Source organism: Vigna angularis, chromosome 8, assembly GCF_016808095.1.
Source record: "Vigna angularis cultivar LongXiaoDou No.4 chromosome 8, ASM1680809v1, whole genome shotgun sequence".
NCBI classification, from domain to species: Eukaryota; Viridiplantae; Streptophyta; class Magnoliopsida; order Fabales; family Fabaceae; genus Vigna; species Vigna angularis.
Window position 1 is genome coordinate 34,046,204 of NC_068977.1, and position 18,472 is coordinate 34,064,675.

Sequence of the window (18,472 nt, forward strand, 5' to 3'; positions counted from 1 at the left end):
TCCTATTTGTCCATAACTCAAAAGGAGTCTTTTGAACAGCCTTACTGGGAACCCTGTTTAACAAATACATGGCAGTCTTTAATGAATACATCCACAACGATACAGGTAAACATGAATTACTTAACATACTCCTAACCATATCCATTAAGGTTCGATTACGCCTTTCTGATACACCATTTTGTTGTGGTGTGCCTGGCATTGTATATTGAGCACAAATACCACGTTTCTCAAGAAATTTAGCAAATGGACCAGGGTGTTGCCCACTTTCATCATATCTTCCATAATACTCACCACCTCTATCAGATCTGACAATTTTCACCTTTCTGTCTAATTGTCTTTCTACTTCATTTATGTAAACTTCCAAGACATTCACTGCTTGAGATTTCTCATGCAGTAGATAGACATATCCATAACGCGAAAAATCATCAATGAAGGTGATGAAGTATTTCTCTTTATTGAAGGTATTCACATCAAACGGACCACATATATCAGTGTGTATAATTTCAAGAAGTTGTGTACTTCTTGTGGCTCCTTTCTTTGTGTGTTTTGTTTGTTTGCCTTTAATACAATCCACACATACATTCAGATCAGTAAAATCTAAATCCGGAAGGATTTCATTCTTTACTAATCTTTGGATTCTTTCTTTGGAAATGTGTCCCAAACGTTTATGCCACAAATAAGCAGATCGTTCATCCACTAAACTGCGTTTAGTGCTAACATTGTGATGCAAGGTCATAAGAGTTTCAGCATATAAATTATCCAAATTCAATTTATATAAACCATCATAAAGTGTACCAGATCCAATCATACAGGCACGCTTAAACAAACTGAAACAACCATTCCCAAATTTAAAAGAGTATCCAGCAACATCAAGCTTAGACAAAGAAATCAAATTTCTAGTGATACTAGGTACATAAAAAGTATCCATCAGGTCTAAGTGATATCCAGTGTCAAGAATCAATCGATAAGTCCCGACGGCTTCCATTGGAACTTTCACTCTATTTCCCACGAAGACGAACTTCTCAGTTGGGTTTATGGTTCGGATTGTAAGGAATCCCTGCATCACATTAGAAACATGAGTCGTACATCCAGAATCAATCCACCAAGTATTATGGGGAACTTCAGTTAAGTTTGATTCAAAACATACGTAAGCATTATGCTTACCTTTCTTTTCGAACCAAGCTTTACGCTTTAAGCAGTCTTTCTGAAAATGTCCAGACTTCTTGCAGAAATGACATTTATCATTTTTCTTCTGGATTTTGGTTGAGGACTCGTCAATCTTTAATGGTCCTTTACCCTTTATATGTTTCTTAAATTTCTTTCCAGCTCCTTGATTCTTTAGATAATGAACAGAGTGGCTTCTTAAGTTCTTAAGTCTGGTCTCTTCTTGAACTAACATACTGTGCAATTCATGCACATTCCATTTATCTTTTAAGGTGTTATAGTTCATCTGAAATGGACCATACTCAGACGGTAGCGAGTTCAAAATGAACTGCACGAGAAAAGTTTCATCCACTTTCATTCCTAGAGACTTAAGTCTTGCTGCAATATTTGTCATCTCGATCACATGTTCATGCATAGTACGTGAACCGTCAAACTTCATGGTGGTCAACGTACTCATCAATGTCCCAGCAAGGGACTTATCAGCAGTTTGGGAGCGCTCTTCCACTAATTTCATAAATTCTTTCGCATTTTCAGTTTTCGGAATAGCAGATTTGATGTTACTTGCAATGCTCATTCTCATAAACATTAGACTAAGTCTGTTTGATCTTTCCCAAGCTTTGTAATGAGCTTTCTCTTCAGTGCTACTAATATCAGTGGTAGCAGCCGGTTTCTCAACTTGAAGAGCCAAGTCAAGATCCAATACACCTAAGTGAAATTGGACTTGTTCACTCCAATCAGGGAAATTTAAACCATTAAAGACCGGAACAGACGTAGCGAGCGAGTGTAAAGATACCGGAACGGGGACTGTAATTAATACATGCTAATCATTAGTGCTTTGAGTCATAAGTACAGATTCAGACTTTAATCATCATTCTATGTATATTAGTGTTCTCCTTTGGGAGATCCATTAATACACAAACATAAGCATAATGATGCTAATAATTGTAAATCTTTACTGATAATTAAAATATGCATCAACTAGAATCATCTGCTACCTTTGGGTATATAAATAAATCTAGCGAGCATACAAAATTATCTACAATCATACTCATTAATTATAAGAGCAAATAATCATCTTTGGATGATACAAAATATCTTATAATAATGAATTTTCAATTAACCCATAAATTAATTATTCATAATTTAGCATCCATACAATGAGTAATTGAAATAAAATCATTAATAATTTGAAATTAAATTAACTTTAAAATTTTGGTCACTTTGGTGACTAACAAAATTTACCATAATTAATTTCAAATAATAATGATAATAATAACCTTAATTTGTTATTCATCATACATAATATCCTTGTTAAATTTAATTTAACAATATGCATTTATTCACATAAAATTTATTATGTGTCATAATTAAAATTGAAAGTCCTAATTTCAATTTAAGTGGGTAAAATTTTATAACAGTGATAAAACTTCTTTTTCTTTAATTTGCATAAGTAATTAATTATTAAGTGTGCTGTATGTTAGCTACTGCCATTCATATAAAACAAGCAAATGAAAATTGATTTTCATTTACGTGTAGCGTGATGTATGTTGGATAGCATAGCACCATTATCATATAAAATAAAAACAAAAGCAAAAGCAAAAGAAGTGGCTTTCATTTACGTGGGGTGTGCTCACCATTCTTCATATAAAGCCAAAATGAAAGTTGCCTTTCATTATTCACATGTTGCACACAATGTCCCATTCTTACAATTATACTATTCATAAAGTTAAACTTTCAATTCATTTTGGCAATGCATCCCCGTAAACCACTTCATATACTATTCATTAAAAAAACACAACTTTTAAAAAGTTTTCAATGCACCTTCACCATTCACGGCAATTTGTCAACATTCATAAAGGTAATGTTTAATAATAACATTTTGGCATTGCATTCCATTCCCGTAAGCATTATCAACCAACAACTATTCATCATCTTCTTCCTCCAACATAACATACAATTTAAAGCATTTATTCCAGCACTACAATATCATCATAACCAACTTGCAGAAACATAATTTCATCGGAGAATCATAAATCTAGTAACCTAGTGCTCTGATACCACATGTAAGATTCATTAGTTTCTCTACTATCATTAGTTCTAGGATCTTAAGATTTTTATGATTCTCACAACATCAACATAATTTCATAAGCATGATAAGAAATTTTACTAACATTGATCCATGCTTTCCTTGCTCTTAATCTTCAACTCCTTACCCAATCTATCCCTTGATGCAAGCTATAATTCTCTCAAACTTTCTTGATGGTGGTTTCAATGGAGAGAGCTTCTTCAGAATTGTGTGCATCAGGGACAGAACCCTTCACCATTCTTATACAACTTCCATCAAGTTGTAATTGCCATTAAGTCCCTCAATTATATTAAATTACATTTTGACCCTAATTTATTTACACATGAGTCATACAATAGTTAGGTAATTCTAACACTTCTTTCAGAACTTCAGCTCCATCACCTTTATGATCATAATCATCAAGAGGAGCGGCAATGGGCACCAGCAACCATCTCTTGCAATAATCCTTAAGCGATTCGAGTACTTTGTGCAACATCTCATTCTCCTCCCCAAAATAGAACGCAGCATCCCTGCAATTTACTTGGCGTAAAGTGAAATTTGAGATGTAGAAAGGACAATCATCCAAGAATACGATGACGTTGTGCACTGACTCGTAATGTTGTAACAGACTGTTGTTCAAGTTGTCGTAAATGTAAACAAAATCAGTTGAACAAACATCGTTGACAGTGTGTGTTGGCACAACCGTCATGGTGTGAGTGGTGTGGTTGACCTTCTTCAGTGTGAAATTTTGAGATTCATAAGGAGCAGAGCAGCTGAGCTGGGGTGATGGGTCGGCGCCGATACACTGAGAGGGAGGAATCTGTTTCCAGACAGGATCCAAGATGCCGGAAACCTTTATGGTGCACATGTATGACTGCTCATCACAAAGCGGTGGCGATGGTTGAGAGTGGGAACGTGGCAAAGCGATGCAGAGGAAGCAAGAAACGGTGAGTGCGAAGGCAAGGGGAGTGGTGTGGACGTGAGTATGTTTATGATCCATTCTCACACTTTTTCTCAGTGCCCTCACAACCCTATCTCTCATAAAAGAAAGCTGCGGAAGCAGTTCTTCTCACTTCTCCCACGAAGCTACCTCCTTCTTTCCTCTTACTTTCTTCACTCCCAAACAAACAAACCCAGTGGACGAATTGAATAATCACTAAGACTGAACACTCTACCAACCACTTGTTATCATTTTAATTATTTTTTTCCTGTTTTATTAAAAAGAAGTAATAATGTACTGGATTTGTTACAATCAAAAGTGATTACCCGAATTGTTACAATCAAAACTGGATTTGTCATTTCTTCCTCTTTGTAACATTCCCATAATATTTAAAATTCTATTTATAATTTGTCACCTTCGGTTTACATAAGATCTATCTATTTATATTTTCCTTCTGTTTAATGAGTTACTTGACACAATAATCATAAGCACATTCCTTTTTATTCCCACCATCATTGACTGAAATCAATTCTCCGTTTTCTGCCTCAATGGATTTTTAGGGATTTCATCTAACAACAAAATATTACGATTTTACGTTCTAAATTTCACATGGCTTAGAAAAACCAGAATTTATTCACAACCTCCTTTTAAAATAAAAATAACTCTAAAAAGGCATTACACCGTAAAAATTTTACCATTTTATTCAGTCTGTTTTCTGCGCAACTCTCGTTTTCTCCATAGCTTTTGTTCAAGACCCTTTCAATGGCTTCATCTTCCACTCCATCCAAATCTACACAAATTTCCACTGACTTTTAATAATCTTTTACTCAATGCTTCCGTTTTCATTTCCCCTATTTGTGTCTCTATTGTCGATTTAATTGATATTTTCTCAAGGTTCATACTTCCTATTTTACTTATCAATGTAATTATCGCATTTGAAATGATATCGTAAAACCTCTACGAATTCATTCTTTCTTTGACGATTTTTTTCCGTACAAATGGCCATACCGCAGAGTAGTTCAACCAAATGTTTCCATGAGAGTTTCCATGAAAATTTCTAGTAACATATTCATACTATGATAGTAAGAATCGACACAACTTTAATCTCCAATAAACTTTATCCTACAAGAAAAAAGGTATGTTCCTAAAAGTGTAATTTAGCATCTCTATCATCAACCGTGCCAATTCATCATTTTATTGCTGTTACAAGAAAACAGCCTCGCAGAAATAACAGAAAAGATTCCGCTCATAGTAAGTACCACCCAGATCAAGGTGGATGAAAAATTGGGCAAAAGAACGAAGGTGAATGTTTGGGACTGTTAAATGAAAAATACTTCTAAAAGTCAATAAAAATGGACGTATCAAAGAAAATTCCAGATACAGTTTGTCATCACACTAATGCGTAAAAACAGCCTGGGTGGAAACGAGTTACCATGTCTGTAAGTTTGTAAGCATAGAACCAACAATTTCTAAGCCAAGTACAATCACTCAGAAAGCAGCAGCCAAACCCAGGCCCCATGTCACTTGGAAGTCTCCTCATCTTGTGTCGCCTAAGGATGTGTTCTCTTTAACCTAAGAAATTGTTACAAAGGGCAGAAAATGAATAAAAGAGAATTCACGATCCGATTAGATCAGGTGTTTCTGCCTCGATGGACAACAATGCAGTGTGTACTTTCCCTGTCCAACTGTCAAGTCTATCCCGTAAGGATTTGATCTGTTGAATACCCAGAACTCTTGGTTGCACCCAGGAAACGTGCACTGTGCCCTCAACTTGATCAATTATACCCTCAATTAGATGAACCTGCAAATAAAGAAATTCACTTTCAAGCTTTACGTTTTAAAAACGTTATTTGCCGAAGCTCTATATAACAGTAATGAAGTTCTAAAAATGCAGAAACTCAAGTAAAGAAACTCCCGATTGCTTTGCTTAGAACAATTCATGGACAACTAAAATTTCTTTGAAACAAGTACATAATGCTATAAATACATTCAGAGTGATGTTGTCTTCTGTACTCGTAACAAACATTCAGTTACTGAGAAGAGTAAGTATTTCTAAACCAAAGCCACAATATTCAAGAAGACCATCTGCTTAATCACTGAAAAGGTGTAGATATACGAGTAAAAACAACAAATTTGTTTGAATGGGAACAAAGATCCCACGTCTACAGCTTCAGGAGGTAATGAAAGGACAAGATGCAAGCAATACTAAAAAGTTAACACCACCCATTCCAAACAGCCAAAAAAGCATTTTCCACTTTTAACTAGGACAAACCCTTTGGACTTTAATTTGTGGAATATAATCTCTTAAACTTCTAACATCAGATAAATAACGTATTCTGTGCAAAATTCCAAAGATTTATAAACCCTAGTAAAAGATGAAAATGCTCAACAAAATTTTAACCAAATACATTTCTTCACTTCATGTCAATTAAACTCTCCAAATCAACCAATTGTCCCATTTTAGCCCACTTCTTAGTAATGGATGTAGTTAATTTTCAGGTGATAAAAATAGAGTTAATTGCCAACGATAACTACAAAGAATTATCTAACAGACAATCAAAGTCAAAACAGATTATTTGCTTTCCAGCCTACAACCAACAATATGGCAAAAGTTACGTATTCCTTAAATGAAATCAAGCATCAAAAGCTCTTCAGAACATGTTTGAACAGGCAGGTCATACCATTCACTTTAACAATCTACCACAAGATGAGAGGTCATTTTCAGCATAGCAAAAATACATCATTAGGTGTTGCTTATGTATCACACAGTAATAACTAAAACTCAAAATAATCAACTATACATTTTATAAGTAATAATGAACACAACATAATTCTTCAACTGCGTAGGGACATGTAAACAGCTCAAGACTCAAATTTAAATATCAATTAGATTATAGTTTATATCTCCATTCCCATACTGAATATAAGCTTAAAACACTATGATCACACTATGATTAATTGTCATTATAGGTCAAGTCTTGGTAGAAAATAATATACACCAATAAAAAGGATAAGAGAACATCATAAGCTATTTCACATCTAGAGAAATGCATCAGTTTAAAAAGTGTACTACTTTAAATGGTTGCAAAGAAAATCAAACAGATTTTCTACAATGTTTTCCTAAGAACTTCCAAGACAACTTACAGATAAGCTCTTCATTAGGAGATGTTCCACATTCTCTATGGAAAGTTTTGTACGTTGAGCAATTACACTCAAGGGAATAGTTCGATCTTCTGAAGGCCGACTGCAAGCAATGTCAATCAGTTTGAATTGGGAATGAAAACAAGAAGGTTGTTAAATACACCTCAACAGGTGACAACAATAGAATGTAATTAACTATACACCTGAAAATTATCTCCATCAGACAGAGGATGTTGATCTTTTCCAACAACTTCTGTTCATTTTGAACCAGTGCTGGTTGGGCTCTTAAAGCAGCATTATGAACCCGACACAATTCTTGATATTGTACTAAATCACCAGAATTGAATGCCTGCAGAATATAGTAAAGCCATTCCACTTTTGTCCCAAGAAGGCTCTTGATCTGTTTAACATATTACAGATGTGTGAACCAACATAGTAAAAAGATAGATGAAACAAAGAACTTTAAGAAAATAGGTGCTCCAAATATTTTTGACGTAATTACTCACTATAGGATGGGCAAGTAGCTCTCCGAAGTTGTAGATGTTGTCCCCAAGAAGCGCAGAGAGAGATAAATCAAATGCTAAATCCTAAAAAATAAAAAAATAGAACATTAATTCATATAAAATCTGCAAACAAATAGAAACAAACCATAAATGAGATAGAACACAATGAACTCTGCCTTAACCTCTCTTTATCCCTTATAGAGAACACAGTGCACCTATATGTATTTATAAACCTCTGATGAAGTTTCTATTTAAAAAAAAAAAAGATGCATGGACACAATGACATTTGCAATGTCAAGACGAAATGGCAAAATAAAAGTAAAATACGCTAAAAAATTTATAGATAATAGATAAATATTACATAAATGAAGCACGGTTAGACACATCAACTAGCTTTAATTACCACAGGGCAACATAAAATTGAACTTCAGCAGCTATGAGCTTTGTGCTCCCGTGTCATATATATATATATATATATATATATATATATATATATATATATATATATATATATATATATATATATATATATAGCCACACACACATGTATACATAAGTAACTCTAGGAGCAAAATGTGATTCAAGAGAATATCACTCCATAATACCCACAGTTGGATATGCAGAAAACTACACTCATTGCCGTTCTCACCCACAGTAAATTAATAAACAGCCTTACTAGCCATGTGCTTTTGGAAATTATCACTGATTATCAAGCTCCTTATCATTGTCATCTTCCTTCTTCCCCTCCCCTACAAATTTTGTTTGAGTGAAAACACAATTTGCATAATTCAGAAAGAATTGTCATAGCTGCAACAGTCACACGAGTGCTGCCTAATTCAAAAAGTTTTGGCAGTCATCGCCATGCACTAGTTGTAGATAAGGAGATTGATGATAAACAAAAGGAAGCAAATTGCAAATGGAGAGTCAAGATGGAACATTATCTCAAAGATTTCTATAAAAAGAACAGGAGGTGCTTTTGAAACTAGAAAGGGGTTCTAGGTGAAGAACTGGAGAAAATAGTAGTGAGCAGGAAGAATTAGAAGAAGGATTGCCAAATATTAAATTGGAAATGTTAGGAGTGGAAGCTGAAGGAGATACCTCTTTTGATGACGAGGAGAATGATTATATTGGGTTAGAAGAGGGGATGAGAATATTTTTTGCAATGAGTCATTGTGTCTTTAGTATTGCCCTATTGTTATGTGATGACAATCAAGAGATTGAGACTTAGATGAGTGTTATGAGTTTTAGTTTTATGTTTTTCTAATATATTTGTCACTTTTACAGTTTTTTATTTTTAATTTGTGTGTGTGTGCGTGTAAACACATTGTCAGCCATGGGTTCTGCCATACAAAGCTCCATTTATATGGTGGGTTCTTTCGGCTTTTTATCTCCCCTTGCAATACAAATCATAAATTGAATAAAAAAAAACCAGTGTAAGTAAATAGCCATACTTTGAGACAACAAAAAAGGAAATTTGCAACAATTGTGATGACACACCAGCTTGAATGATTCTGATAGAGACTCCACTGATGTGTATGCCAAATAGAGAAGGGCGCTTTTGTAGAACTCTGCAAATTCTTGGCGGGTCTTGTGATATTGAGACGATACCCAGTAGTAGTTAGCATATACAGATGGATCAATATCTGTCATGCTGTCAAGTGTAGTCTTCCCATCTTCTAGGAGTCTCTTGCTTTCCTTCTGGTCACCTTGCTCAAGCTTGAATATTGCTATTTGCATCTTAATGTAAAGGATAGGTTCTTCTATGCGCTGCTCTCTAGTGGCTTGCAGTTTCTCAATGACTGCTTCAAGATAACCAATCGCTGCTTCTTTTTCAGAATACTGCCGAGAAACTATAACAGCAAAATGTGCAAGCTTCAGAAGGTTGATTTTAGTCTCGAAGTCTGTGATGAAATTGTGATATAATTGAATCAACGCATCACCGGCCTGAAAATTTTAGCAATAACCAATTATAAAAAACACATGAATAATGATAAGAATACACATTACAAAGTGAATTTTATTCAATAAAGGTTCGAGAAAAATTATATCAGAAGCAAAAGGGAAATCAATATCCACAAACTGTACAACATAATAAATGAAATAAAACATAATAGTCAATAACTGAATAGAAGAATGGGTGGCAGCATAATGGAATCAAACATATCATATGCAATAGTTAAGTAGAGGCATTACTGGGCAATAAAGTGGTCAGGGAAGTTCTTCTTTGGGATATTTAACAACCAATGTTGTTAAATAGTGGCCATGGAAGCGCCACGCAGAAATCACTCAGGCACCAGGAACTGGCGATGGGGTGGCTGGTTTTTATGGTGGTTGTGGCAGCCACAAAACGAAAGGCAGACATTGCTTCTGAAATGGCATGGCAAAATGCCTGTCAAGAATAAAGAGATGAATGAGTTGGGTAATGACACCCAGCCCAAAAACAATCTGAAACTCCAAAACAATAAAAGAAATGGGCTGGGTCGTGCAACCCAACTCAAACCATGCCTAAAAGGGATCAAAAACCTTTTAAAAGTATAGAATACAGGTTGGACTGCATGACCCAACCCAAAAACTATCTTTTAAAAGATAAGGCCCACAACCTGACCCAAACCACCATCCAAACAATTAATGAAACAGCCCACTAGTTTGAAAAGAAAGGCGTCAAGAGTATGTTGCAAAATCGCACGGAGCTGGACAACCACCCAAGCCACTCACAGGCATCTCCAGCAACCACTGCAACTGAGATGGATTAGCACCACAATACCCTAGCACCCAGCAAGTAATTACAGCCATTTCTGGCAACCACGACACCAGAGATAGATCAGCACAGCACCAGAGTTGTACAATACGGAACCACCCCAGCAACTGTCACAGCCATCTCCAACTACCAACAAGAGACTGACTGCCATCTCCGGTGACTACCCTACAACCTCTGCTTAATTTCTATATTTTTTCTTTAGTTCTTATCTTTACCAATATGAATATACTATAATTTTCTTCAACCCTATCCATGCCTCCACCATACCCTGCGAGGACATCTACCATGTTTGTAAGGCAGATTGTTCATTATCCCCCCACCAATATCAATCAGATAGCAACCTCCGTACTATGAATAAAAGCCAAGAATCCCCCCCCAAAGTTGGACAGATTAATGACAAAAAAGAATTTTTGTAAAAACCCCCCTCTTAATTAGACAGAAATCTTACAAAAAGGGAAGAGATGCTAAGAGTTCATAAGTTCCATTTGGGGAGAGCTCAAGACAGAATGAAGCAATTGGCCAATAGACATAGAGTTGACAGACAGTTTCAAGTAGGAGATTAAATTTATTAGAAACTTCATTCCTATAGGCAAGGCTCAGCAGCAACTAGGATTAATGAAAAATTGGCTCCTAAGTACTATGGTCCTTTTCCTGAGATGGATAACGTCAGGGCAGTGCTTACAAGTTACAGTTACCAAGCACTTCTCAAATTCACAATGTATACCATGTTTGTCAGTCAAAGAAATACATTGGTGATGCTACAAATTGCTCAGTTTTGTCTAGCCATATTACTGATATTTCTTAAGCAAAAGAACCTGAAGCCATTCTTGAGTAACCTTTGTCAGAAAGAGAGGAAAGGCAGTGACTAAAGTACTTGTGCAGAGGAAAAATCAGAGTCCTGAAGATGCAACTTGGAAATATTACTCTGATCTTCCCAGAAAATTTCCACATTTTTGTAATCCTTGAGGAGAAGGATTTTCTTAAGGGGGGTAAATTGTTAGAGTCTGTACTTTTAGTAGTTAGTTGAGTAGTTATAGCCAAATTAGTTAGCCGATGACTGCTAACTACTAGTTAAGTAACTCTATAAATAGTTAGTGTGAACATGAACGGAAGCTCTCTTGCTTTTGATAGACAACTGTAATTCTTCTTCTGTTTTTCTCTATAACAAGAAAGTCTCGAGGTTCTTTCTATTATAGAACTTCCCGCAATTTGAGATTCTTCGAGCTCTGTAGTTCCTAGTAGCTTGGCATCTATTAGTAACCGTATATGTCCCACACGTTATATAATAATATACCAGGTCCCTAAAAATCTTCACTCATCACTCCCCTCCAAATCCAAATAACTAAAACTATAAAACCCAACTTCAAATCAGGAGTCCAAATATTTACATTCCAGCAAAAACCTAATTACAATCCATTAACAGCCCCATCTACATTTCCCACCCAACATCTTCGGATCCCTGATGAAAACCAAACGCTATCCTAGTGAAAAAAGTCCCCATCTTTCCCACCGTTACAAACATAACTCAACCCCCCCCCCCCCCCCCCCCCCCCCCAAAAAAAAAACAAAACCCTAACGGCAGCACAATCACTCTCTCGAGACCACATACCCCCTAACTCCCAAATTGAGCTCACACCAACAATGGCACAAAAAATAAACAAATTAAAACCCTAAACCAACAATTGCCGAAACAAAGACAAACCTAAATACAGTCCAGCTTGAGTGAAAAGAAGAAGAGTGGAACCTGAAAAACAGCGAGTGCGACAAACTGCTCGAGTTTAAGGGTGAGCTGATGCCAAAGCTTCTTCTGATACAGATCTGCGAGCGAATTGTACCAATCGGCGAGCTCAGGTTGCGAATTCCGCAACGATTCCAAGTATTGCAGAGCAGCCATAGCGATTCACGCGAGAAAGAACCCCCAAAATACGAAATAGAGAACTTCTGCGGTGTGTCTCTTATTTCTTGTGGATTTATATTCTTCTTCTGTGTTTTTAAATTTAACATTTACCTTTTTCTTCTTTTGTTTTCCCTTTCTTATATTATTTTCCAAGAAATAAATCCATCCTCTTTTTTTATAATTTAACCAATTATATTATAATATAATTAATTGTTGTTGCAATTTATACATAATGAATTGTGACATTTTGACAGCATAATTTACTTTTATACATGCATATATCAATTATTTGAATTTATAAAATAGATTCTTATCAACCTTTATTTTTATTTAAAATTAACTAAATTGAACCAATAAACTCATTGTTGAATAATCAATTCAAACAAATAAATAACAAAACCGATGAACATTGTAATCAAAGTGAAGAAGGAACCTCTCTTCGAACTAGAAACTTACACATGCTTTGAAACTTTGCAAGTTATGATAAACAAGTGTGTAAATATATAGGGTATAAAATTAGTTTAGTAATAAAAAAAATAGAGAGATTAAGAATTTAACTTTTCTACTAATATTAATATTTAAAAAATATAATATTAATTTAGTACAAAATATTAAAAGATTTCTTAATTTTAAAGCAAATTAAAATATTACATAAAAAACCATAATATATATATATATATATATTAATGTATTAGTACAAGTAGGTTAAGTAATCTCAATTAAACTAATATCAATTTATTATTAAATTTTAAACGAATCTAAAGTGTATTTTAAATTAAAAGATGAATTATAAGTTTAACTCAATTTCATCGTATTTTATAATAAATTATATATTTGTTAACAGATAAAATTTTATTAAAAAAGTAAATATAAAAGAATCACAAAACATAAACATTATACAATATTATGAAAAAACTAAACCATTAAAACATTTATAACGTACTTTATAAATAAAAGTCCAAGTAATTTATTATTACAATGGTTTACTCAAAAAGTTTGAACAGTAAATGTTCACAAAATTGCAAACAAGGCACCATCGTCCTTTAAAACTCCAAAATAACCCCAAAAATTGCATAAGTTAGTTTCATCAAGAGCAAGATTCTGACACTGATCTGTTAGGAGATGAAAGCAAAGGTTTTGGTGGCATTTCCAAGGAATTCATGCTGTTTTCCAACATGTCAATTACTCTACTCATCGTTGGTCTGTCATTTGGAAAGGTTTGAATACACCATAGACCCACAATGGTCAATCTCTTTGCTACTTCATTCTCTTCAGGGGTCATCACTTCATCGAATCTGAAATCATTGAACAACTGAAGTCTCTTATGTATCCAATTCGGAAAATATATCTCACTAGTGTGGCTAGCTTCACCATTAATGTTTTTCCTTCCTCCTACCATTTCTAGCAACATCATTCCATAACTATAAACATCAGACTTGTGTGAAACTCCTGCGAAATGTCTGTTCAACACTTCTGGAGCTACATACCCCATAGTTCCTCTGACATCAGACATAGAAATGATGCTTTCATTTCTAGGACAAAGTTTTGCCAGCCCAAAATCAGATATCTTAGGACAAAACATCTCATCCAAAAGGATGTTATGAGGCTTTATGTCAAAATGTAAAATTCGAGTTTTGCATCCTCTGTGCAAGTATTCTAACCCCTGAGCTATACCCATTGAGATTTGATATATAATATCCCAACTCAAGAGTGCAATGTTTTCAGGTTCTCTATAAATGAATCTGTCAAGGGAACCGTTTGACATAAACTCATAAACGAGAGCCCTCTTACGGCCTTCCAGACAGAATCCAAGAAGAGTGACAATATTAACATGAGAAGTTCTACTGATGCTTGCAACCTCGTTGATGAATTCTTCACCATTCTTTTTTGTTTCGTTTAACATCTTTATAGCTACGTGACTACCATTGGATAGCTTTCCTTGGTACACTGCACCAAAACCTCCTTGTCCTAGTTTAACTTTGAAGTTGCTTGTCATTTTCTTGACCTCTGATAAGCTATACCTTTGTATAGTTAGAGCAGCATGATTTTTAAGGAATGCTTCAATATTTTGGTTACTTTTTGTAGTCAACCCAAAATGTTCTTGCCACAACGATGACTTGTATCTCAAACACAGAATGGCCAAACATATCAGCAATACAATAATCGCTGCACTTGTAGCACCTGTTGGCAAATTGATGCAGTAGGAGCATCAATGAACATTTGATTTATATACAGTATTTCTGATAGGACAGTACAAGAAAACCATACCTTGGAAAATTTGTCAGAAAGAAAAAAAGAGGAGTAACTAAGAAAATTATTTTGTCAGATATGTGTTTTTTATGTATGGAAATTACTTTATTAAGCAGGTATTATATTAGACAGTTATATGTGCTTTAGTGATATATGTACTAGGCCTCTGTTTTGTGGGTGTGTAAATTATAGTGTCCTAATTATAGTGTCCTAATTAGATGTGACAAACTGTAAGTATCCATTTCAAATTCATAAGAAAAAAGCAATAAGCATCATCTAATATGAAGGGCAATAGATAAGAGATATTAAACATGTTTTGGATATTAAAGAACCAGTAAAAGCAGAAGTAAAAAGATGTGACATTTATTACCTATAATAATGAGTTTCCTCTTTTTGTTCCTTTTATTTCCTGCAACAGAATAGTGAGAGCAAAGAGGAGGACATTAGAACATTGTTAACAATCGTCTTAAAATGTTATTCAGATTGAAAAACAGAATGTGCATGATCATATTTCAGTCTCCTTGTGTTTTACTACATAAGAAAATCATCTTGGCCAATAAGAAGTTAAAAGAGAACGAAAAAAAAGTGTAATTTATCCTACATTTTTATATTGTTAAAGTTGAAATGTGTTAAGACATGTATCATAGGATTCCCTGACAAGAAAATAGGAAGTGGTGATATAAGAGACGATTTGTGTTCTTTTGTAGAGATTAAGAGGTGATGGTGGAATTGGGAGATTCATGTTAATGTGTCATCCCACTTCAATGAAAAGATTTGAGAGTGAAACAAGTGTTTTTACATGAATATCCTTCCTATCACAGTTGGAATGGCATACATGGAGGCTAGCGGGGAATCGGATCTGTCACAATTGGCACTGATTCCATGTGCTTGAAGAAAGAAATAAAACTTGTTTTGTGATAGTTGGAACTGATTCCAAGGGTGTGGAAATCAGTTTCGTTGTGCTTGAAATTTGTTCTATGATGGTTGGAACTGATTCCAGGTGTGAGAATTGATCTCTTTTATATCTTTATTTATTTCAATTAATACTATTTTTAAATTTTATTAATTAAAAAAATTAAATAATTCTAACTCATAAATATCATTTTATATTAGTTTTAACGTCAAAGGCCAATTTAATAATTTTACTTTTCAATTTATTAAAATAAATGTGTCACATAAATCAAATTTCTCTCAAAACTTTACTTTCAAATTCACTTCATCGTCACCTCCAAATCCCTTAAAATAAACAAAATTTACCTTTAAGCTTATCCAAATCCATCATTTCATCTCCCTCAAATCATTTCTTATTAAAGAACACAATCTTAAATTCGAAGTCTGAATGGTTCATAGAATGAATTTCTTTAACCATCATCTATAAAAAAAATCTTTGCTTCTCAATGAAAATGCAATGAGATGAGTAAGACTTTAATGAACCTAAATTAAATCACATGAAGGATGAATACGTACTAGTAGCATAATGAGATTGATCTTGAGTGTTTGATGTAGGAGTAGGAGCTGCTGCTGGTGTTGGTGCTGCTGGTGTTGGTGCTGCTGGTGTTGGTGCTGGTGTTGGCGTTGGCTTTGGGGTTGGCTTTGGGGTTGGCTTTGGCGTTGGAGTTGGTGCTAGTGTTGGTGTTGGCAATGGCATTGGCGTTGGAGTTGGTGCTAATGTTGGCGTTGGTGTTGGCGATAGTGCTGAGTCATTACCACAAATCCCACCATTTAGAATGCATAAAATGAATAACAAACAAATTATTGAACTATTGTTACACATATAATACACAACTTAATCCCAACTAAAGAAACGGACTGAAAAACTAAAAATATTAACCCATTCAATAAATTAGTGGTTGAATAACCCTTCTTATGACTAATTAACTTTATAAATTATATTATATTTTCCTATACATTACATAATATATAGTAGTACTTTATGTTTAATCATGCAAATGTAGAAGTATTTAATATTTACACAAAACAATCCTAATAATGTTATTGGAGGATTTAGAATTATTTTACTATTTAATTAGTCTTTGAATTTTTTTTAGACCACCAAAAAGCCATTGACTTCTTTCTAATCTAGGTCAACACCAAATTGATCCCAATGTTTTCTCACTCATGACCAACTTATCTACCAAAATTTCAACAACTAAAGTATAAATACCTTGTCATTGACGGTGGAATCCACGTTACACCGTTGCATCTATTCCCAATACTAACTTTCTTATCTAATTAGAAGAGTATGGAGTAAAGACTGTTTAATTGGCTGAATTACGTTAAATTCCTATGTTGATTTTTGTGCTTTGGTTACGGAAAAATTGGTGGATAACTTTGTCATGACAGAGGAAACACCGAGTCAATCTGGTGTTGACCCAGATTGAAAGTGATGCAGGGACACGACTTGTGTTAATTATGTAAACACGGAAAATTAAAATAAATTTCTCAAACTAATTTAGTTTATGTATAATCAAACCCACACGCATAATAATGTTGAGGAAGAAAATGAAGCAAGAAAAGGTAAGGGAAAAGAGAGTACAGAGCAGAGAGAACTCAAGTAAACTAGTGGTTTGTGTTCCACGTGTTTGGTCTGACAGAACCCTTTTCGAATAATCTGAAAACCATGCACGTACAATAGAGTAAGATACAAGAGATATATAGAAAAAACACGAAACGAAAGAACAATCAAGAATTATATGGGTCGCAAGGTGTTTTCACGAACTAGACAAAATATATAACAGGGGAAAGAAAACATACTGCTGTGATTAGCACTGTAACCGTAGCATTCCAGATCTTCTGATCCATCTGAACAATGACACGCAAACTGATTCTTAGAAATCTCCATAGATCCGCAAAATCCTTTACTTTCTTCGCAAGTCCTGCACTTTTTACCATCAGCAGCGCTATAGTAAACGTCAAACCCACGTGAAGCAGCTTCTTTCAGAGAGTCTATTCCACCATCAGACACCAGCGAAAATTCTCTGAAAATCGGCACATGGATACGAAGCTCGCATTGCTCAAGCTCAGGAAACTCGGCCGACAACTCATCTGTCATCTCAGCATAGAAAGCAAACTGAGTTCTGTCATTCTTGCACGTGAAGTTTCTCTCCCCAAAGGAAAACCCAGAGGGACAGCCATAGAATACGGTTATGTTGTGCACGGTTTCGGGGTATTTAAAGACGGTGGAGCTCAAAGAGGTGTTAGTTAAGTCCGAGGAACAATCATCATAGACGATGTCTGTTCGAACCAACCTCATGGTTTCATACAATGCATCAATCTTTAGCACTGTGAAATTCTGCGAGCCAAGTTGAAAATTAGTTTGTTGGTTAGGTTCTTCACAGTTGAGTTTCAACTGCTCGGTGCTGGCACAGTAACTGGGTCGGTTCTGACCCCAGAAAGGGTAGTAAATGTTGGACACTTTTCCGCAGGTGTATGGTCTGCTACACAGTGAGAATTTGGTTCCTTCTTCTTGGCAGTGGGGTTGTGGAGAGGAAGTTAAGAAGAAGAAGAATATAGAGATGGTGAGGAGTGAAAGGACATTATGATCCATTGATAAGGAGTTTATGTTTGTTATGTCATCACTTGCCTTCAGAAGTTGAACATATACTATATTTCCATGCGCAAATTAAGGAAATTTGGCACCCGAATTTCCTTCAAAAGCGAGTTGAACATGGAAAATGTGGGGGTTTGAATATGTTGGATGATTATGTCAAGCTAACTGTAACTTCATTTTGCACTTCTCCGAGAAAGAATAATT

The 18,472-nt window shown here is 34.9% G+C and overlaps 2 protein-coding genes across 2 annotated transcripts; both read right to left on the minus strand.

The window, feature by feature from the left end:
• Positions 1–5,488: 5,488 nt before the first annotated feature.
• Positions 5,489–12,540, minus strand: LOC108319537 (26S proteasome non-ATPase regulatory subunit 13 homolog A). Its single transcript, XM_017550700.2, has 6 exons — positions 12,316–12,540; positions 9,311–9,757; positions 7,817–7,897; positions 7,514–7,710; positions 7,314–7,413; positions 5,489–5,970 (listed from the first exon to the last, which is right to left on the minus strand). Exons 1-6 carry the CDS (start codon positions 12,463–12,465, stop codon positions 5,785–5,787), a joined length of 1,161 nt encoding a protein of 386 aa, XP_017406189.1. The 5' UTR covers positions 12,466–12,540; the 3' UTR covers positions 5,489–5,784.
• A 1,015-nt stretch (positions 12,541–13,555) lies between these two features.
• Positions 13,556–17,382, minus strand: LOC108319529 (LEAF RUST 10 DISEASE-RESISTANCE LOCUS RECEPTOR-LIKE PROTEIN KINASE-like 2.5). Its single transcript, XM_052867927.1, has 4 exons — positions 17,255–17,382; positions 16,186–16,413; positions 15,089–15,127; positions 13,556–14,649 (listed from the first exon to the last, which is right to left on the minus strand). The coding sequence occupies exons 2-4, from the start codon at positions 16,364–16,366 to the stop codon at positions 13,556–13,558; spliced, it is 1,314 nt and encodes a 437-aa protein (XP_052723887.1). The 5' UTR covers positions 16,367–16,413; positions 17,255–17,382.
• Positions 17,383–18,472: the final 1,090 nt, after the last annotated feature.